We start from the raw sequence: 24,076 nt of genomic DNA on the forward strand, positions 1-24,076 counted from the left end.
TGAGAAATACCAGTGAAGCTATGAAGCAGTGGAGGGCAGTTATAAAGACTCAACCTTAAGTATGTAGAAGAAAGAGAGGACGACCCAAGATCACCTGGCGTCGCACAGTAGAGGAAGAAATTAAATCTATGAACCTGACATGGGGAGATATCCAGAAAAAAGCCCAGAATCGACCAGAGTGGAGAACCTTCGTTGCTGCCCTACATGCCAGAGGCATAATGGGCAGTAAGTAAACTTAAGTATGTACACTGTCAGAAAACTACCTATTGAAAGCATTATATAAGCACAACCAACAGCAGGTTTTTGACTAACACATGTATCACATAAACTACCCCTTTGTTTCACATTACAAGGTCAAGTAAGCACTGCAGAGCCTGCCTCAATTATGATTATATCATTCTCTGGCATACTAGGAAAAAACATATTAGAGAAAGTTCTTCTTTTTGTCTGAGTTAGTCGTTTGGCAAATTAAAAATTAATGAAGCCAGGAAGCTCCCTTAAGCTTGGTATAGTCTGACTGAGAGTCTGGGCATACGGGAAGATACGCCTCCAACTAATTTCACATTTGTCAGCAGGGTCTTTGCTGTTAAAAAAGCCTTCAGTGCCCACTTTGGCTGACATATCTGTCTTGTGTTTCATCAGCCCACTTTTCCAATATGTCTTCAAATTCTCTCTCTAATTTCTTATTTGTCATCTTCTCAAATTCTCCCTTTGATGCTGTACCTTTGTAGTGTCTATAAATAACACGAGCTTCCTCTCGGTCCAGCTGTGTTGTACTGTTTGGCACTGCGTGAACTTTCCCTGGGCATTGTGCGTTTTTTTTTTTTTTTTTTTTTACTGCTGTATAAGAGGTAAGATGAACTGCAATTTAGCAACACTAGATGCTTCTCAAAACACATGTACCCACTTCATTAGCTCAAATCAAATAACTGACTCTCCAGACAGATTGTCCTGGCTAATTCCTTCACACCATCATTAAAACTGGTTGATTTATGCCGTCCATCTGTGCTTTATTCTTGCTGTCACTCTATTTCTCCTATTATTTCTCGCACAGAATGCTCTGGGTAGTGAATGTCTTCCATCATCCTCCCCTGTTTTAACCCATTCAAGCGGCTCAAGAGTGCTGAGGGACTTGGTCTCGCTGCCTCAGTTGAGGGGGAGTTTGGTGTGCACATGCTGAGAGACAAATAGAGCAATGATGGAAATAATGGCTCAGAAGAACTGGTTAATAATATTGCTCTGCACTTTGCCGGTGTTAGCTAAGTACATATTTCAGTCACACAGTGAGTGCATATATGTATACACACACACACACACACACACACACACACACACACACACACACATATATATATATACACATATATATAACTTTTGAACTTCTTGAGCACCAAATCAGTAGGTAACACTGGACACTGAAAGACTAGAGTATTGGCTTGTAATTCAGCTTTGCCATTACATGAACAAAAATTTTGAAATACAAATAGAAAACAGTTATTTCAAATTATTAGAATTTCACAGTATAGATTTTACAAGAAAATTAATCATTGTTTTACTGCACTGTTTATCCAAAAAATACAGCCTTGGTGAGCAAATAAAAAAAAAAAAGGATTCATATAATAAAAAAGTTAAATTAATATGCGTGTTCGTACATTCATATGTTTGTGCGCGCACACACACACACACACAAATAAACATTTTGTTTGCATTTGTTTCAAATATTACCATATCTATCATCTTCAAATTAGTTTTGAAATGAAGTATGTATCCCTGAACAGTGTAAATTCATGTTTTATGTAATACACTTGTAATAATGAAATGTACTTGTTCACAATATTTTGCATCATCATTTCATTTTAATGAAAAACGAAAAACGAAAAAAAGAGGAAATAAACTATTAAACAGATCTTAACAACTCAAAGATGACTGAGCGAGTTAATTACTCTCAATTGTATCAAATCTCAGCCTATACACAGTGTCAATTTGTTTGTCCAGTAGAAATAACTTGCAAAGTTTTTTTTTTTTTTTTTTTAACCCTCGTCTGCTCAGCAATGACATTTAAAATTTCACAAATTGAAATAATACCTAATGCAATTCCTTTTTTTTTTTTTTTACAGGGAGACTTCAAGCTATGGTTCATCGAACTGAATGAAATATCTATTTAAACTCCTCAGAGTTTCTTAAACTGTTCCTCTCCTGGCAGTTTCCGACGGTCTCATTGAATTCTCCCTCATCCTATTTCTCTGTAGATGTATCCAGGCTAACTCCCGATGGGATCGGAATGTTGAGCTGGAGATAACAGCGAACACGCTGGGTGAGGAGCAGTGCTGCTGTAATCTGGGCTGAGAAGCCCTTTTCAGAGGGAAGCCCCTGAGAATGGAGCACCGCTCTCCTACACTGACACTGTCACCAATCCTGTCCCAGACATGAAGCGCTGCAGACCATGTCTTCTCGGGCTGACATGACATTTTAGGTGAAGTGCAGATGAAGTGGGATTGAGAAAGAAGGGCAACAGGAGTGAAACTGAAAGATGGAAAAGTTACATGTCTGCAGTTTATATTGATTTGAGAGGACTGAAGTGAGGGGAAGTAATGAAGGCGTCTCTACAAGACAGACAGAAAGAGGATGCGACTATCCGAAGTTTCTAAAGGGTGAGAGACAGTGTCAGCTCAGCTTTTAACAGGTTAGTTCACCCAAAAATGAAAATTAGGCTCCTCTTGGCTTATATCGATATCTTCTGACATTCTTCTTTACAAATCTTCGTTTTGTACTTTTTTAATTAGTGACTGTTGTTTTGTTTGTGACGAGTCATTGGCACCCCTTCCCTTAATCGCCACCCCTTCACCAGGCTCCCGGCAGGAGTGGGTGTGTGAGAGAGGAGGGGTGCTGGATGAGCCAGGGCTGGCGGCTTGTGATGGGGCACACCTGATGCAAATGGAGCCTCATCACCACCGCTGTTTAAAAGCCCAATGTGCCTCTCCTCGGGAGACCTGTCTCATCCCTGTGCATAAACACTAGTGTCTTCCAGGAAGGGTGCGTAGAGTAACTCCTGCGCCGCCAGAGATGTGAGCTGCCGGACCCGTTTAAATGGCCATCAGGCCAGGATCCCGAGCCGTGTATCCCCTTCAAGCGCCGTAGCCAGCGAGAAGGATGCAGCCGCTGGAAAGTGTGTTCACTCTCTCTGCACCAGTTGGATCCTGTCTACTACTTTTGGGCTGACTGAGCATGTTAAATCAGCATTAAATGAAAGCAAGCAATTGAGAAAGTCAAGAGACTAATTTCACGTCATCTTAACTAAGCATTCCAACACACCTTAGTTAGGTTAGACCTCATACTGAATTTAAAATGAATGAAAATTACGCTGTGAGGTATAAACTTGTTTTTTGGGAGCACTTTATTTTACAGTCCTGTTCCCCATGTACATACTATGTAATAACTAGGTACTAACCCTGAACCTACCCCTAAACCTAACCCTACCCCATGTAGTTACCTTGTATTACCAGAACTTTCTTAGATAAATACACTGTAAGTACATTATAAGTACATGGAAGTACACGTACTGTAAAATAAAGTGCAACCTGTTTTTTTACAATGCTATGCAGCGTATAAAGGTCCTAGATCATGTACTTTTCCCAACTTAGAGCTTTCAATACTGAATAATTGGCTCAAAAATTAAATATGGACCTACCCTGACTAAGGACTATACACGTTTTTATTTTTATAACAATATGGGCATCTTGAACATGATTCATATTCAAAAATATAAGCAAGTGCTGCTTTGTTTACGTTTGTTTCGGTTTTTCTTTTTAGTAGACAAATAGAGTCTACTGCCACCTGCTGATATAAACAGTTTTTTTTTTCTCAAACAGGTGCAAAACATATGTTCTAGTTGGCGCAGAGCAAAGTTTTAGCCTTGAGGCATGCAAGGCGAAGCAGCAACACAGCTTTCTTCGCTACTAGTTCTCTGTTGTCGGTTTGGTGTGTCACGACCTTAATACACAGATGAAAACCAGGAAGAGAGAGAGGGAGGGTAAAAGCAGGGTAAGTGGGCACTCTGTTTGGTATGTACCGCTGGCCATGTAAATGTCATACTCGGAACACAATCTGTATATGTAATAAGACTGCAACATGTTTTTGCTCTCAGAAACGATCCCTCTGCAGTCACGGGGGTCGCCTATGCTCTCTGCTCCTCATCCCTAATTCATGCTGGTCTCCCTGTAACATCACTGCACATTAATCCCTCTGTCAGCGGGAGGGAAGATGAAGAGAGGCCGACCTCCTCCCCCAAGACCCCCTCCCAAATGCATTTCCCCTTTTAAGCATGAGAAATGGCCTCTCTTTGCAGGTCCTGAGGGACGAACAAGAGGGCCGGTGGCATATGGACCCTGGAAACCCCACCCAGTGACCCTCCCATCAGTGGCTCAGGAAATGAGCTGAAATATTGTAAGCTGAAAGGGATATTTGAGAGCTGCTGTGGCATGATGAGTCTGAGAGGGTTCACCGTGAAGCAGGTTTCTGTAAATTGACCGTAATGTGCACATCACACTCTGGGTGTAACTGTATCTCTGCGCTCACTTTCGTCTGCCAGACGCTCCTCCTGAGTGTGTGTGTGTGTCTGTGTGTCTGTGTGTGTGTGCATAAGCTCACAAACACATTCACAAACACCTCACAGTTCCAAAAACATTTTTTTTTTTTTAATTCACAACAATACTTGAATTACTTCATAATTTCATGAACTGATAATAAACACAAACTTTGCTCACACATTCAGCCGATATGATCATTTTAATTAGATTTTCTATCATGAATTCTGACAGATATTGAGAAATATTTATTATGTATCATTAAAAGTGCACAGACACAAACACACAGCCTTTCAAAAGTAGTACAATACTGCATTTATTTGATCAAAATTTGATAAAATTCAAAGCGTTGTTGTAAGATAAATATCCAGATTTCAAATTTAATAAACACTTTTTTTCCTTTGCTCCTACATTCCCACATACATCTTCCATCTTCCACCTGCACGTCTTCCGGTTCCCCACAGTAAGCAGAAGTGAGAAGAACATTTGAAATATGGATATTTATCTTACAAAAACACATGGATTCACTACAGGGGGCCTTTATTCAACCCCCCGGAGCCGTGTGAGGGACGTTTCATTACAGATGCACGCAACTTTATTTCATCTTCTAAACTATTGACAACAAACACCTGCTTACCATGCCAATTTTTAATATAACTTTGATTGGATTTTTCTGAAAGAAGAAAGCCACATACAGGATGCTTCAAGGGTGAGAAGATAACTAACCCTAATATAAAGTGTGACCAAGTTGTTGTTTTTTTGTTTTTGTTTTGTTTTTTTATCATATGTAAGTGAAAGTGACGTGACATTCAGTCAAGTATGGTGACCCATACTCAGAAGTTGTGCTCTGAATTTAACCCATCCAAAGTGCACACACACAGCTGTGAACACACACACACACTGTGAACACACACCCGGAGCAGTGGGCAGCCATTTATGCTGCGGCGCCCGGGGAGCAGTTGGGGATTCGGTGCCTTGCTAAAGGGCACCTAAGTTGTGGTATTGACGGCCCAAGACTCGAACTGACAACCTTAGGGTTAGAAGTCAAACTCTTGAACCACTAGGCCACGACTTCCCTTTTTCAAAATTGTATTCCAAAAGAACAGCATTTATTAAAAATGTAAAACTTTGGTGATATTATAACTGCCTTTAGTGTCTTCTATCTCACTTCTGATCAATGTAATGTGTCCTTCTTTGTATTCATGTCTTAAAAAACAAAATAAAAAACAAAACAAAACTGAACATGTTTATGTCTATATGCTTGTGAATGTGGAAAAAAAATAGATCAATGCAATATATTTCTCATTTAATATGAATACATATATTCTTTAATTATTAAATAGATGTTATGTATCTATGTATTTCCAAATCCTCTAAAGGAAACCAACTTAAGAAACTGCTTTGGATAAAAGTGCATTTTAGATGCGTGATTTCTAGGGTGCATTACCTTTACATCCTTGACAAAACTAAGAAATTAATCAAGTATGCCATCCATTCACAAAAAAAATGTTCTCCAGTGTCCCTGAACATTATCTATGGCCACAAGTCTGTTCAATCATGTGCAAATGACCTCATGAGGCTACTTATCATTCAATATGTGTCCTTAATCAAATAAATTACATTTGTCATTCTAATTTGTCTATTGATTTGACATGCTCACCCCCCAAATCTTTGTCTAACCTTGGAAAGAGACTGTAACCACCAATAAGACCCATGTGACATGAAGTCTTCAAGCACGTATCCGTGTGCCCATTTCCATCAACGGAAATAAATTGAGGAAGAGGTCAGAGGTTGTCTGGAGAAAATTAATCTGGGCTGTAATGAGAAAAAGTGAGTTGAGGAGAATGAATTCATGCTAGAGGTGGAGAAAGACGGTTGCTCTTTAATAGAGACATCATGTGTGGATTTCATGCTTGCCACTTGTTTTATATTGTACGTAGCTATGCCTCGAGCGCTCTGACTGATGTGTGAATCACCCAAGGCAAAAGTATATGCATGCCTTAATATACATGAGGCTTAAAAGGAAAATGCATGTCTACTCAGGTTGTTCACAAATGTAACTGGAATCATCAATATGACAAGAAAGGCATATCTCATCAATTTGAACTACTACTTCTTTTCAGCTGAAATACCCACTGGGAATAATTACTGACCAGCAGCAATGTTCGGCTCAGCTCAAATCAAAGCCAAACAAATACTACTTGACCTTGAACTCATTGCAAAGGTCGCGATTGATAATGCATTCGTAAACAACTCAGAAGTACTAATACTGGCACAGACACATCAACATAATCTGCTGCACTCAGGGATGTGTGTGGGAGGCCCCTGGGTGTGTGTACACTATGCAGCTGCATTGTAGTATCAGTGTCATGAGTGTCTTTAACAAGAAGAGCAGAGGCGCAAACTGGCAGGCAGCAGTCCAATGATAAGGTTTAATAGGCCACAGTGAAGAACAGCAGTAAGTAATAAGGTTTGATAGAGTGAAGGCGAGAAGGACTGGAGAGAAAGACTAATGCGTGGACACTCACACTGTGGTTACACTTGTTCCGCTGTCTTCTGCACTGCCATTCATCATTATTCATCTCCCGCTTTCTTCCTTCGTTCCACCTTTTCCGTTCATACACCATCTTCGTCTCTCACCCAGACATGAACTTCTTTTTCCGTTTAATTCATGTCTGAGCTGCGCCACTTACTGTTTCTCCTCAGCAGCTCCTTCAAATCTGCACTTCTTTTATCTATTTAATCTGTTTCTCTTTCCTCACTCTTCCTCCCTCTCTCTCTAGCTCTATACTAGACTGTTTCTCTGTTTCCATCTCTCCTCTTTCAGATTTCCTCTCTGTTTGCTGCATGTCCTCAATAGACCCATCCAACCATTCTCTCTCTCTCTCTCTCTCTCTTTCCTCTTTTCTAGTGCTGGTTCCACAGCCAGTGCCCAGTTTATATCCAATCTGTACATGTCTACAGCAGAAGTTGGGGAAAGGTCACCTCTGCAGTGCTCCTGGAACCTGCGAACTAGGAACTGAAAAAACTCCACTTCGCAAACCAAACAAGATAACAGAACTGTGTCTTCAGTGGAAATTATTTTTATTTCAGATTTGAATATACATAAAAATGTGTTTCTATTATATGACATACAATCTTAATGTTAATTTATAAATATACTGTTAATTCATATTAGCTCATTATACATTCATGTTAATTCATAGATTAAAACGTTTATATGTACTGCAAAAAAATAATAATGTTGAGCTAGTTTCACTGTCAGTTTATTAACTTTAAATGGATGGTTCACCAAAACAAATTGAATCCTAATTTATTTGACCTATTTATTAACTTCTTATTTACTCACCCTGACATTGAGATATTACTATTTGTGCTCCAAAAATTTACTTCTTAAGGGTTTAAAATGGTATAAAGGTAAATTGAGTAACAAAATGAGTGAGTAAATGAGTAAAAAACTATTTTATTTATTTATTTATTTTATTTTTTGGCTGAACTACCCAAAGTATTGAATACTTCAGCTAGGATGTGTTAAATGGATAGAAGTGATAGTAAAGACTAATATTGTTAGAAAAAAGATTTTAATTTTAAATAAATGCTGTTCTTTTAAACTTTTTATTCATAAAAGAATCCAGAAAAAAACTATTCACTATCCTTAACTATTTCATAACGTTAAAAGGTCCAGATTGCAAGTTCGCAACAAAAACAAATGCTACATTGATAGGCGATTCAGACAGCAATCAGCCTTCAAAAATACATTATGTTTTTCCATACAAACTCAAATCCTACACTGTGTATAAATCACATTAAAGTTTTATCAATATTTTACTACAATGGCCCTGGCTGGCTGTCTACACAGTGAATGATAGGTTATGCATTTCAAGATCCGATGACACTCTTTGCATACTATGAGTAAAACTACCGCACTATTTTGAAAATAGCTAAAGCATTTCTATCATAAAACAGAGACTGGATACATAAACTAAACTTAGAGACATTTCAAAACATTCGTAACATTTGTGAGCAGTTGCCTAGTGAATGTAAACAAAGGTAAAGTGACCAAGGGCAAGGATCAACAGGTTAAAATATTATTCACAAAAAGATTATTTAATTAACTGTTCACAGAAAGATTCTCTGGAAAATCCCACAATTGTTCTTCTACTGCATTGTTATGAAAACCCACTTTATTTTTAACACCGTGTCTACACCAGGTGGGACTTCTCTTGTTTGAGGCTATCTACACTGTATGTGTCAAAGCGACAGTTGAAAAGTGACCATTTTGTCCCTTATGTCAAAAGTAGTGCAAGAGGTTTGCAATACGTCATAAATAGAATGGGGCATTCGTTTACTACCAGGGACTCGTCTCGCTACATCACATCCAGCATTGCACCGCTCACAGCCGGTGTAAGTGTGTGTGTGTGTCATCATTCATCAAGTCTAGTCAATGGGATCAAGGACCAGTTATGACAGATATCCAGAGATCCCTGGCTGAGCGGCAGTTCTGCCACAGCTGAAGGAAGCACTCGACTATCACGCTCACCCTAATACTAAACTAAACCTGAAGCTCAGGCAGATCTCCACCACTTCAGCACTCTTTGTTTCTGAAGCCACCGTGAAACCCTGTCCACAGTTGAACCCTTCACTTAATCTTCATCTTTCACTCCCTGTCACTCTCTTTTTCTCACCTCAGATCCACTGATTGCCATCCTTCCCTCTCGTTCTCTCCATATGTTCTCCGTCTCACCCTATACTGATTACATTACATTTTCATTTAGTCATTTAGCAGACACTTTTATCAATGAGGACAATGGAGGCAATCAAAATCAACAAAAGAGAAATGATATACAAGTGCTACAACAAGTCTCAGTTAGCTTAATGCAGTACACGTAGCAAGGTTTTTATTTTTTTATTATAATATAATATTATAGATAAAAAGAAAACAGATAGAATAGAACAAGAATAGAGCAAGCTAGTGTTCAAGGTCTTTTTTTTTTGCTTTTGTTAACTGTATAATAAATGAAAAGAAAATAGATAGAATACAAAAACGATAGAAAGCTAGTGTTAGTTTATTATTATTTTTATTTTTTTAAGAAAACCAGAAGCAAATGAATGAGTGCCTAAAAGGGACAAGTGTATATATATATAATTAGAATAGAGAGTTATTGATAACACTCGCATACAGCTTTATCAGCTGATTATCAACATTTGCCAACACATCAGTGATCCGATCAAGAGCACAAGCTCTCTTATGAATGAATGCTTGGCACGTAGGAAGATCTGTGAGTTCATTAAAACTCTAAATGTGTATACCCCATTGCAATCATTCTCCCAGATTAATGACAAATAAGCCTTTACTGATATAATGAGTGCCTTCGTTAACCCCTAATGAGCTCATACCGCTGCACACACAAGCCACCAGCATAGTGAAACTGCAGAATTTATGATACACATACGCAAACAAACAGAAATAATGTGGTATGTTTTATCTTGTTCTCTATGTTTAGTTTGTTAGATGATAGCAGATCTCCCCTGAGTAAGAAAATGTTACAGCAATAAAACTTTTTTTATTAGAAACACTAAATCCTGCTGGAGAGACACGAAGGAGTCTCTTCATCTCTTTCTGTCTAAAAAAAAAACATATTTATCAACACTTTTTTCTTTCCCTTCTCTCTAGGTGTAGCCCTACTGTGAGATGAAAGCAGATGTGGCAGAGGTTCAGCTTGTGATTAAGGCTGCAACAAACTATTAATTTGATTAATCTAACAATTATTAGAACAATTAATCAACTAATCGTCGATTAATGAGTAGACTTTTTAATTATCCATCTTTGTAGTTAATTAAAATATTGAGTTATACATATTCTAACAAATAAATTAAGGTAATATCTTCAAATCATTATTTAAAAACAATTGTGCAATTAATTTGCACAAACAAATATTTTGGCAAACAAAATGACATGGCAGAGAATCAAGCTATAATTCTGACTGAAAGCCACACTGACTGATGTTTAATACTGAAAAGCTGCTTGATTTAAGGCTATCTATTACATAAAGTACTAAATAAATAAACGTTATATGGCTGGACTTTACTGGAGTACTGAACTGCAGAGCTTGTGCAAAAATCCATATCGCTGTAATCAGTTGCATATTTGCTCACTCTCTGTATTTTTGATTTTACAGTGAGCTACATTTGTTGCAGTAGCACAAAATAGCTTGATTTCAAACTTTTTCCATTATCGTTGATGTTTATTTGTTGTTCTAATGTACATTTAGTTACCTGCCTCCTGAATATTCTAATTAAAATAACTTTTTGTTGTTCTCCTTCGTCCTTGTATATTTGTACCTCACCAGTCCATAACAGAAGAACGGATCTACAACAGTAATTTTTCATATTTTATTTTATTTCTCTGTCATCATGTACAATCCAAATAATGCCCTGTTATGCCTGGAGCAGAGGGACCTGCTTATGTTACATCATGTTTTATTCTTACACGTTTTTTTCAGGATTGTTCATTATAACCAATAACACACAATTCTGTTAAACTTAGGAATGCAGTTGCCAATCAGAGGCATTCAAATTAGTCATCGCTGAAACCCCCGAGTTTTGTTAAGACTGAAAGTTGTGAATTCCCTCATCATAAGCAACAAAGTACATATGTACGTAGGATGTAAGTTAAAGATTAATTTATCATACCGAGTATGGACAGCTTCATTGATTATAAGAGGAGTTATGAGTGCTCAAAACACTAGCTAGAATGAATGCTCATTTTAGATTGTGTTCTTTCACTGTATGATTCGGTATAATAGACTGCATTTAGAACACTCTAAATGCATGAAAGATATTTCATATAGCTAAACAATATCATGCGAATAGTGGCACGTTTTTTTTTTTTTTTTTTGCAAAAAAACACAAATGTGATATTGATTTTATACAACAGTTCAATGAACAAGAAGTTAATATTAAGAGACATACTTCTCATCATGTTGCCTATTTTTTTGCTCTATTTCACCAACAAAAATGGTTCCAAACAAAGCCACAGCACTGTTTTGCATCTTTGAAAAACATGAAACTGTTTTGTTCCTGCATAAATCAACCAATTAAATGATTATGTTTAATCGCAATGACTCGCTGCAACCAGCTGGTGGTTTTAATTTCACATTTTAATGTAACACATTTAAAAAAAAATGTATATATTTTTTAAATAATTTCAAATATCAGTATTCAACATTTCAAAATTAAAATTACGCATTTGTAACTGCAGGTTAAAGCATTCATGTCTTACATTAAACAGTGTGTATATGCATCTAAATGCCACTTCTGATGCAGCTTCTGTGTTTCCTCTGCATTGCATGAAATTGATAATGTTATTATTTGTTGTTAACAGCCCCAATGACTTATTATTGTAATTGACTATTTTACAAAGGTAAAAATGCATATAAAGGGTAAAAAGCATTTCAAACTTGTTGGAAAATATTAATTTCTGTCAATGCTGTGAACTGACCACCATACAATCAGCTGTCCATGGCAGTCCTGCAGTGCAACATGCTTGGCAAAATATTGTCTGGTTATCGATCGTTATCGATAAAATCAAATATAGAGGTATACATATTCTTTGTCAACATCACACACCTCTAGGCTAGATATTTAATAATTTTTGCTTAGTGATTGTTTGGTACACCTTATTAATTGATCATCATAAAATAATCTTTTATCTTATAATTAGGTTTTCTCAATGATAATGAGGTCAAGACAAAAAGCATCATATGCACTGTATATATATATATATATATATATATATATATATATATATATATATATATATATAGAGAGAGAGAGAGAGAGAGAGTTGTATTTTATTTTATTTTAATTTATTATTATTGTTGTTTTTCCAAGAGCCTTGAATTTGAACACTGATTCACAATACCCTTCCCCCGCCTCTTGACCTGTGGTGTGGGTGTGTGTGTGTAGGTTACCTATGGCCATGAAGTCTTCCGGCTCCCATGGCTGAAGCTGGGAGAGGGGTCCGCTGTAGAGCAGCAAACCATCTGCCACCTCTGTGATGAACTCCAGCGAGAGGTGGCTCTCGAAGCATGGCCTTATAGGGGGAAACCAAGCATAGCCGTTGCCATGGAAACTGTGTTTTGTCTGCTGGCACTCAGGTCCCTCAAACTGAGCCGGGCACTGGCATCTATGGTATGCACACAGAAAATCAAAAGCTCTTATTAAAAACAGTATGATTTACGGGTTTTGTACTTGTGCTAGTGAACTGACCTGGACCCCAAGCATACAAGTTTTGAATGCAAGTGAGTAAATTATGACAATTTTAATTTCTGGGCAAACTATCCTATTAAGTCTAGAGTAAAGACTCAGGTACGCCCAACATACAAATTAGATTTTTCTCAGGGCTTTGTATCCCACTCCCACCTTATCTCTGTCACTGAGTGATGCAACCTGTCAGATACAGCCTATACCAGCCAGACATTGAGGTATGCTTCACTGACCACTGCCTGCATGCTCTTCACTCAATTTAGCTTGCACTTCAAAGACTATGCATTCCTCATTATCCTTATTTGATGATTATCCTTTACAACAATTTTCTATGAACATATCAAATTACTTAATTGTTAATTATTAACAATTGACTAGTATTAAACAAATCTTACAGGCATAGTACACCCAAAAACTTAAATTCTGACATTGATTATTCACCCTTATGTCGAGCTATACTTTCAACAATGGGTGAGGAGAGTGGCATGGAAGATTAGAATTGTTGAATAAAGTCATTATTTTTGTTTTCTTTGCACACAAAATGACTTCTCGTATCTTCATAAAATTACAGTAGAACCACTGATGTCACATGGACAATTTTATTTATGTCATTACTACAATTCTGGATCTGAGAACATTTCAGTTACATTTATCTCGGTCGAAAAGCGACGGAAAGCGCTTGAACTTCATCAAAAATATCTTAATTTGTATTCCCAAGATGAACGACAGTCTTACAGGCTTGGAACAAGATGAGGGTGAGTAATAAATGACAGAATTAAAAATTTTAGGTGAACTATCTCTTTTAATTATTATGCACATATTATGCTTTTTAACATTTCATCTTTTTTTTTTTTTTTTGTGAGACTATAGCTGATAATTGATTAAGGTGCCTTGAATTCCTTGTTTGTAGTCATTTGTGCGATTTTTCTACATCACTGTTAACAGACACTGATTTTTTGCTTCAAGGCCATAAACCACTTATTTACTTCCTATACCTACACCATAGTTACCACAGATATGATCCATATGGTAAGGGGCATTTCCAACACATGGTCTAAGTGGTTTACCAATCACAACAAACCAGTCAGAGAGCTGACCAATCAGAGTAGACTGCTTTTCAGAAAGGAACTAAAACAAAGCAGAGTGTGAAAAGAGGTGCTGAAAGCAACAAAGTATGAAAAAGTAATGTGATTTTGAACTTTAAATTATGTAGATGTATTGGCAGACAACATGTTACATTCCTCATATGTTTCGTATTTTTTTGTTTGCTCCCTGTTTTTTTTTTCTTTACCTCTCTCCAGTTTTTCTGTTCTAAATTCTTAGGTTCTGTTATTGGCTGTTCGGTTCCTTAGCGAACCAATCAGGATGGACCTACCCGCTTAAAAGGGGGCCAGGCTTCGTGTGACGTTGTCAGCTGTCCTGCTTTCCAGCCAGCGGGCGACTATCCATTTGTGCTAGCCGCGTTCATTTTTCTCTTTGATTGTTGGAGTTGTGTTTTGTGTTTATTTTCTGAATTGTTTAGTTGACTGACTTATTTGTTGGTTTGAGGTTTTCTAGTTTGTGGATATTTTACCAAAACTAGGTAATAGATAACAGCATTTCCTGCTCACTGAAGCTGCGTGAGCGTACTGTACCTGTCCGTGCCCTGTGAAGGGATTTTCAGCTCAACTTTTCGCGTGTTGGATGAGAAACGAAACGGACTAAACTGTGACAAAACTTAATTTTTTTTTTTTTTTTGTAAAGCAGAGCTTGCTTACACGCTTAAAGTCAGAAGTAAACGTCAGTTCTGCATTAGGATAATTATTTTTATTTTACCTTAAAATTACATTGAATTAATTTGATTTAAAAATCACCTGCTGTAGTACACTGAAAAAGTGTTTCATTATCCAATTAAAAAAATTGTAGGGTAATGATTCACATCTATATATTTTTTTTACTTGAGAAAATTGTTATTTATTTTTCATTGGCTCAAGTAAAAAAATATATGAATCATTACCCTATTTTTTTTTTTTTTTTATTGGATGAATGAAACACTTTGCATATTTGTTTTATTCGCACCAACATTGTTTGATTTTAATATTTTAGAATAATGTATTTATATAGCATACTTATTTAGTTTTACTGGTAAAGAGTTTTTTTTTTTAAACCAAATTTAAAAACCAAAATACTGAATGCTGATTAAGAAACCTCTATAGAATGTGTGTTGATTGTGGTGTTTAGAATGTAGAACTATGCAGTTATTCCCTTCAATTTCACATACAGTAGTTACAGTTAATCTTTTAACACAAGGCTAGTTCTATGTAGTTTCAACCCAATACAAATACAAAAGCTAAATGCTCATGTCTGTATCATCTGTGTTTGTATTAAATGTAGTCTGCTTACTGTGCAGATACTGCCGTTAATTTCAGATGGTTACGGTTATTGTTTTCAATAGCTAAAAGCTATTTTGGCCTATTAAATACAAAATAAACATTTTGTTATGCATACTTTCCTTGTTTCTTGTTTCTTGTTAAAAATCGGAATCGGACAGTTTGCTTGTAAAAAATCGGTATTGGAATCGGCCATAAAAAATTATCGTGCATCCCTACTTTTGTTATTAATTGGGGTAGTTTATGTTGGGCCTCAGATACGCTGAAGTTTGCGGTTTTATTTCTATATTTTCTGTTTGGTAGTTAGATTAGTTGGGTTGGGGTTAAGTTATCAGGGTGTTTCTGTTTTTTGATTATATCTTTGTTTTGGTGTCACTCCGTTTCCTCCTTATTTCCCCCCATAATTTATTAAATAATTTTTAAAGGACTGATAATCTGTATCTCTCAGAATAAATAGACTTTGTCTTGAACATCATTGTCTGTTGTCGGATCTTCTTATTTCATGGTGTGCCCCAGTGCCAGTTGTTTCTCACTTAAATGTTACGAAACATCCCCCAAAAATATCAAGCACTTAACACTATGTAAATATAGTTGTAAGCTTGTAAATAAGCATAATACGGACACTTTGAGGCTCTATTTTGAGGATTTTCTCATTAAGGTAACCTCCCAAACATCATCCTCTATAAAACAGAAACCACACTAGACTATACAATACAAGCCGATGTTGTGTATCTCTTTGCCATCAAAAATTTCCATATAAAAGAAGATACACTTCATATGCATATGTATTGGTATGACTCAAACAGTAATCAACAGCTCTCTTGTTCTGCTCTCTGACAGATCAGCCCCACCTGTTGTGCACGCTCTCGATTCAGCCCACAAACAGCATCATTCGCTCAAAAACATCAATGACAAATTGCTTTCTCTTGGTTTGCCTCCCAAGAACTGCTGTGCCCTCAGATCCCCTGCCTCAGAGCCTCTTTGGCAAATCTAATCATAGTCTTTGAAAAATGCATGGGTCTATTGCCGTCAGTCTTCCATGTGTCTGTATTCTTGCTCTTCGTTTCTTTCTCTCTCTCTTCACTGTCTCCCTTGTAGCTGCAGTTCTAATTGCCGGATTGATAGGAAAATGACATGGGATGACGGCTTCTGTGCACTTATGACAGTTGAGACAATGCAAGATAGTTAGGCAGGTCAGTGCACCCAATAAAGCAATCAAACGCATCATGAGTGCTCTAATTGCATTGTGCGCTAATCAAAACTATTCCCATGTTTACTAAAACAACATGCCATGTCAAAAGACAGGCGAGGATGTGTTTATAAGACTAACGGTCAAACTATATTATCTTCTGATTATAACTGCCATGTCTGGCAATGTCTAGCAATTCCAGCAGCAAACATTTTGTCTGTCCACACTGAACATGAAACGGCTGCAAAATACGACACAATTACAAATAATCAGATAAAATTTCATGTTTAACATAGTGCTACGAGGATTTCTGATCATTTGTATGTCATAGTGGGCTGAGCTACCTTGACACTACAGGAATATAAACCAAGAGCCAAGAAGCATCACTAATCACTTCATCAAATCGTGTGTCACACCAGTGTTTAAATTAATTTTTGTTTATTAGGAGCCAAGCACCGAAAGTGCCATCAGCTGTCCAAAGTTTCACTCATGTTTATGTTAAGAACTTTTGAACTATACAGGCAAAATTATTTTTCCCTCTGATTCCTTGGCTCAAGCCGAATCTATATGATGTAGAAAAATTTCTGCCATTCTTAATTTTCTGAAAAACCTACTTTTTCTAACTCCTCCTAAACTGATGCTTCGATTTTCACAGTCTTACAGTCATTTTCAGACCATACCGACAAAAAGTTATGGAATTCAAGTTGATTTGTCCAATTCATGTTGAATAACGTGCAAATGAATTCTACACAAAACGTGCAAAAATGGATTTGAGGCTACTGTATCTCTCAACAGTTTGGCGTAATGATACCAAACTTGGTGTGTTATAACAAGCATGACCTGAGGCTACCTGCAGTGTTTGAGCACAGAGCCACCTAGTGGTCTGGAGATATGAAAAAAAAAAAAAAATCATTATCATTTCTTAATGGTTTGGCCAAAAATCAAACTGTTCAAAATTCGGTGCAGCATGCCAAGTTGGCCATATTTGGGGCATCGCCAATTTTGAATTTTGTCATAAAATGCAATATTTTACGAACGCATTGGCGTATCATTAAAAAACTTGGTATGTGCCATTGCCACCATGCCCTGATGGGACTTACATCTAATTCACCCTAAATGTCTGGTATTCAGCTTTTCCGTTCTACAGTCGCAATTCATTGTGCCCTCTGGCTAAATTGCTGACCATTACTGCCCGCTTCCGCAATGTTCTACTCCCCTGATTTTTGTGTCCAATCCTGCCCGCTCCCGCAAACTTTCCTCTCCTTTTGCGCACCAGGGAGCCGCTACCAATATGCAGAGTATTTAAATCGTTTTTTGAATGAGTGCTCGCTGTTAACTTTAATTTCTGATTTCATGATCACACACACTCTGTATAAAGAGAGCACATCGTACAAGATCAGATATTTGTCATGAGCTCAGGATCTGTTGAGCAGCAAAGCATGATCCTGTTGGCCATCTCTCCTCTCAACATTATGTTTTATTAACAAAGTTCAGTAAAAGCATGTTCAGATAATTAACCTGGCCAGTTCATCATCAGCAATTGCACATCTTTCCTATCAGCTCGAGAGAGAACCTCTATAAATAGCCTAAGCCATTCACCTTGCTTTATTATCTGTAAGGCGAGCTCGTGAACTATGATCAGTCAAATCTGACTCCTGCAGCTCGTGTTGGATGCGGGGTTGTCAAGCCAATTCCATGGAATTGGGTTACTTTTAAACTGCTGTAATGGGTTGATTTCTTTTCCCATGGGTTAGAGGTTTTAAATATTGCAATACATTTACACTGAAATTTGCATTCTACCCATGAAAAAACTGTGCTAGATGTTAAGATTTGTAAAATATAGCCACTAGTAAGAAGGCTTTTAGGCTGTGTTTATTGTCAATATTTAAAATATTGTAAAATATGTATTTTAGGTATGGAAATTACATATTTTAGTTTTTTTTTTTTTTTTTTTTTTTTTTTGGGATATGGTCATTGCAATAATATCTCATTCATTGTGCTACTTTAACCACCCGCCTCCTGCACCCACTGTCCTCTTTTTGGAAAACTAAAATACCCTAGCCTATAATACACTTTGTCAGATTTTAATTGAAAGGATTGTTATAGCCACTTTCCTTGGACACCATTAATGACACCACTCATACTGTAAGACAAGAGTGTAGGAGAGCTGAACGCAGGTGGAAAAAAGATAGGCTGCCGGTGTCTTCCGATATTTTAAAGGATGGTTTGCACAAAAATCAAAATACTGTTAAAACTGAAACATATTTCTCCGATATTAACAAGTCACACAAGCCTTGTGTTCTTTTCAGTACTATTCATTCTGCTTTGAATACTCCTTAATCAACTTGTTTGGGGTCCTCTCTTGAGATGTGTGAAAACATTTAGAATTTTTTTGTTGACAAGATTGCTGTTGTTAAGAGCACACATTTCACTTCCCTCTGCTGATACATCTATTACTGCTTTGGGCTCTGTTGGTTTTGACCAGTTTGAGCCTGTCTCTCTTTCTTTTTTGAGAGACATCTTAGCTAAAATGAAACCGTCTGCCTGCTGCATAGATATCATTCCTTCTCAATTTTTAAAGAAAGTTTTTGAAACCCTTAGTAGTTTATTGTCCTGTCTCAGGAGTTTAAAGTTTAAACATGTAATAGTGAAACCATTGATTAAGAAATCTAATTCAGATACCTTGATTCTTGATAACTTTAGACCTCTCTCAAAACTTCCATTCCTTCCAAAATATTAGAGAAGTTTTTTTTTTACTCAATTGCAATCCTTCTTAAGTCAACGTGGTTTGCAGGAAGTGTTTCAGTCTGGTTTTAAATCCCTCCACAGCACAGAAACGGCCTGTCGAAAGTTTTTAATGACCTGTTACTAGCTACTGACTCGTGATTATACTGTCCTCATGCTCCTGGATCTGATGGCTGCATTCAACACTGACCATAACATCCTTGTTTTTTGGTTGGAGCATTGTGTTGGGGATAGGCGAACTGCGCTGGAGTGGTTTAGATCTTATTTGTAAAGCAAAATGTTAAAAACTTGGGTGTTATAACGGACAGGGATTTCAAACTTTTTTTCTTCAGTTGAAGCAATTATCAAGAGTCCAGTCTTCCAAGTGAAAGTGGCATGACATACAGCCAAGTATGGTGACCCATGCTCGAATTCGTGCTCTGCATTTTACCCATCCAAATGGCACCTCTGTCATTGTATTGAAGTCGCTGTACATTCACTCCCCCCATCTACAATTCTTGCCGGCCCAAGACAGCAAGCTTTTAACAGCAAGCATGAACAAATTACACACATACTGGCTTCTCTTCATTGACTTCCTTTTCATTTTAGAATACATTTTAAGGTTTTAGTTTTAGTTTTTTTTTTTTGTTGTTGCAGGTCCAAAGCTTTGAAATAACTTGCCCAAATATGTTAGGCAGCCCAAACACTTGCTGTTTATAAATCCAGCATTGAATCTTATTTTTATACTCTGGCATTTAACTCAGTATTAAAGCTGTTTTATGTATTTTGTTTGTGTTAATATCTGTTATTTTTTGCTGTGTGTTAAATTGTTTTATTTTGGGTATGCTTGTACAGCACTTTGATGAACAATTGTTGTGTTAAAAAAGTGCTCTATAAATAAACTTTGATTTAACAAATTCACAAACATCCGTGTTTAACAAATGTCTTTTTGCTATTAATTAATTAACATTTTTGAAACCTTAAACATTTTATGTGGTTAAAAAACACTGAATAGTGCCAGATAAAGCATTTGAATTTAGCATTGAATGTTCTAAATAGGCTACACCGGTGGTTTGCATCAATTGGTTAGAATCAATGCGTTTTAGGGGGATTGAAGGGGGTCAAATTTAATCTGAGGTGACACAAATCAGATCTGAGGGGTGCCCCTCGGCCGAAATTGCTTTTGGTTTAGATTGCTTTTATATTTAATAGTGTGTTCCTATTAACGGCTGTAAGCATATGAAAAAGCTAAAAAACAAATGGCACCATACATAAGAATGGGCTCGATAATACTCTGATTCAGGAAAAGAAGGAGACAAGGTTAAACAGACAGAAGTTTATGGAGAACTGTAAGACTATGCTGACAGCATTTATGGATACCTAAGATATGTTGATTAAAACTGAGATCTTATAATCACTGAAAACTAAAGTATGCTCATCAAGCTCTCCCAAAAACCTTCCCAGTCTTTGCATGCCAAGCAGCATTGAAGGCATGCAATAACATCTTCCAACCATTGTGGGACACTGTGTATTATCGGGTTGTGTTGTTTCAACTGTTGTAAGTATAATTAATAACAATGAAATTAATAACATAATGAACCTCAAGTCTTAGCGGTGGAAAAGTTCTGGCTTTATAGGCTTCTGGGATATTACTGTAGCACAAATCAATCGTTTTATGGAATATTGTTGCTACATAATGACTGAAGGGTGTTCTGCCCCATTTAAGATGGAACAGCTTTTTGTTTGCTTCGGTGGGTCTGCTAGAAGGCATCTGGTCATGAAGAAGAGACTTTCTAAGTGGATGGTTGACGCTTCTCTTCCAGTTGTGCCTCACATCCACATTTGCTAGGCTGTATAACCTGGAAGTCCCTGCCTTACAGGCTAGGGTTCCTCCTGCAGTTTGCTTACAAAGCAAACAGGTCACTGGATGATAAAGTCAACATGGGACTACACTACATCCTGCAAAATCTGGACAAAGGACTTTTTTTTTTGTCCTGTTTGTGGACATAGCTCTGCTATGCGGCAGCTGTGGCCCAATGGTTAAAAGAGTTGGACTTGTAACCCGAAGGGTGCAGGTTCGAGTCTCTGTGATGGCAGGAGTTGGGGGGGAGTGAATAAACTCTCTTCCACCCTCAATACCCATGGCTGAAGTGCCCTTGAGCAAGGCACTGAACCCATAGTTGCTGCCCGGGCGCTAGATAGAGCTGCTCACTGCTCCGGGTTTGTGTTCACGGTGTATTCACTTCTCACTTCTGTGTGTGTGCACTTGGATGTGTTAAATGCAGAGTACCAATTCGGACTATGGGTCACCATACTTGGCAAATGTCATGACTTTTACTTTCAATACTCTCAACAATCCTCCAGACCAAACTAACCCAATTCTCTGTCCTTAGCGCCATCTGTAAATTAATCATCAGCTTTCTAACAGACAAGCAGCAGCTAGAGAGAAATGGTAAAGTCATTTCCTTGAGTCGCACCACCAGTACTGGCACCACATGGAGTTGTGTCCTCTCCCTGTTGTTCTTCTCCCTGTACACCAATGACTGCACCTCTTAAGACCCCTCTGTCAAGCTGCTGAAGTTTGCGGACAACACTACAGTCCTTGGCCCCATCTCGGATGGAGACGCATCTGCTTATGGACAGGAGGTAAAAGCTGTCTGTCTGGTGCAGTCAACAACCTGGAAGCTCAACTTGCTTAAAACAGTGGAGATGATAGTGGACTTCAGGAGGAACTTCCGCCATTCACCATCATGGACAGCACTGTGGGTGGAGTCATTCAGAAGCCTGAGAACCACCATTTCTCAGGACCTGAAGTGGGACACTCACATCGACTACATTGTTAAAAAGGCCCAACAAATGTTTGTATGTCTTTCGCCATCTGAGGAAAGTTTACCTGCCACAGAAGCTGCTGAAACAGTTTTACTCAGCCGTCATTGAGTGTGTCCTGTGCACGTCAATAATTGCCTGGTTTGGCTCAGCTGAACGGATTATTGGTGATCCAATACACTTTTACATATGCGTTTACTTTTTCAGCTGTTTACTCTCTCTTAAGACCTACATCTATTCACCTAAGTGTGACCTTAGTGTTTATGAGGATACTTGCAAAGACGGGGATTCTGACACATTTAAATGTGTTTATGTAATTGTTCATAACCAATAAAGCGGAAAAAAATGTATGCTCCTCTCACACGGGAACAGAGACCACACACGCATATAAGTTAGCTCTGTTTTAAAACTGCAGTGCTTAAAACGCATGATCATGTTACAGATGTAGTCACTCGTTTTGTCCTGGCTGGTTGTTCTTCACCTGGTTCTGTCTCCCTTTCACTCGCCATGCTGTTATTCCCGTTTCTGCCTGCATCCCCATGGCGTGTAAAGATCGCAGTCATCCAAATGATGAAAAAATATTACTGTAAACAATGTATTTTGCGACACCACAAAATAAATGATAGAGCATAATATTTTCTTATTTTATCTATTATATATATATATATATATATATATATATATATATATATATATATATATATATATATATATATATATATATATATATATATATATATATAGTCATATCGCACAGCCCTAATTCCTTGTGTGTGCAAACATACTTGGGAATCAAGCTCTTTCTGACCTCTGACTTCTTAAACCAGTTAATTGATCTTCTTTAACTGAACATAATTAATTATGCATATTTTTTCCTTTTGGGCTGATTTGCTACCTCTTAACGTATAAAAGTTTAAATTAGCACCAAAGTACTAAATGCACCATTTGTATGCAGTAAAAATCTATTTTTACTTGCACACAAACACACAAAAAATAATAATAATGGCAATTTTATTTTATTTTTTTGGGGATCCTTTCTCATAAGATGCTAAAGTTTACAGGAATCTATCTAAAAGATGTCAGATGGTCTGTCAGATATTCATTCTCGACTCATCCATCAAGTGTGTTGAGATGGATACACGTGCGGGATAGAAGAGTAATGCACACCACAGAGAAAACTTTCCATAATAATGGTACAGATATTACATTCCTAATGTTGGCCCATTGATTACTGTCAGCCTTACAGCGAGCTGGATTTGGACAAATTTCCAGCCTGGTGCGACTAATGCTCTCCCAAGACACAAATCTAGCAAGACAGAGGAGCCAATCTGGTTGCAGTAAGACAACATTTCAAACGCCCGAATCGATACAATAAAAGTAATTCCGTCTGGGGAACAATACCCTTTTAAGCTAAAGTTTCATAAAGACTCACTAGAAACTATGTCAGGTGACTCCTGTTTAGGCTCAGGATTGAGCAATACATAAGCCTTGCGATCTGGCAATGGAAAGGGTAGGTCGACAGGGTTTAAGGGATGGACGATGGGGTGCTTGGAGTGGGCAATTGAAAATGGAGATCAAATTATGTGACAGGATCAATGAAAGATAGAGTCCCACTAAAGCATAAGGAATATTGAAGCCAGTCTGAGGAAATAAATGGAAAAATTAAAGAGCAAAATGCTGATCATGCATTTTGAGTTTCTTTGGGGCATTTCTTGCAAGCAGTTTGCGAACCAAAAATGTTCAATAGCATAAAAACGGCTAGAAAGGCAGTTTGCCAGTCTTTTCATTCACTAAAGAAATCACAGCCTTTGATAAACAGCAGCAGGGTCACAGATCTTTCTAAAAGAAAAGAGCTGGCCTTTGTCCCATGTAACTCACTAGGGGTCAATTTGAGCAATATCTAAAATATTAACAGTACCTTTTGACCCGTGCTTGAGTCAGGGATAAAGAGAACACAAGAGAGACAGTAAGACACTGTAAATAGAAACACTTCCTTCTTCATTGCTCTGTTCTGCTTTATGATCTAAATCAGACCAACTTAACTCCTCGACTAAATCCTGGTCTTAATATCAGCCCTGATGGCTGAACACAATCCTCTTACTGAATGGTTTCACCCC

The 24,076-nt window shown here is 37.5% G+C and overlaps 1 protein-coding gene across 2 annotated transcripts in view; it reads right to left on the minus strand.

Moving 5' to 3' along the window:
* Nucleotides 1-24,076, minus strand: part of si:ch211-186j3.6 (neural-cadherin) — a 298,085-nt gene that overhangs the window by 33,582 nt on the left and 240,427 nt on the right. For both annotated transcript variants that reach the window (XM_052561240.1, XM_052561239.1), the window contains one exon: nucleotides 12,557-12,771. In XM_052561240.1, the coding sequence (XP_052417200.1) occupies nucleotides 12,557-12,771 (215 nt within the window). The remainder of the gene's footprint in view (nucleotides 1-12,556; nucleotides 12,772-24,076) is intronic.

This window comes from Carassius gibelio, chromosome B7, assembly GCF_023724105.1.
Source record: "Carassius gibelio isolate Cgi1373 ecotype wild population from Czech Republic chromosome B7, carGib1.2-hapl.c, whole genome shotgun sequence".
Classification (NCBI taxonomy): Eukaryota; Metazoa; Chordata; class Actinopteri; order Cypriniformes; family Cyprinidae; genus Carassius; species Carassius gibelio.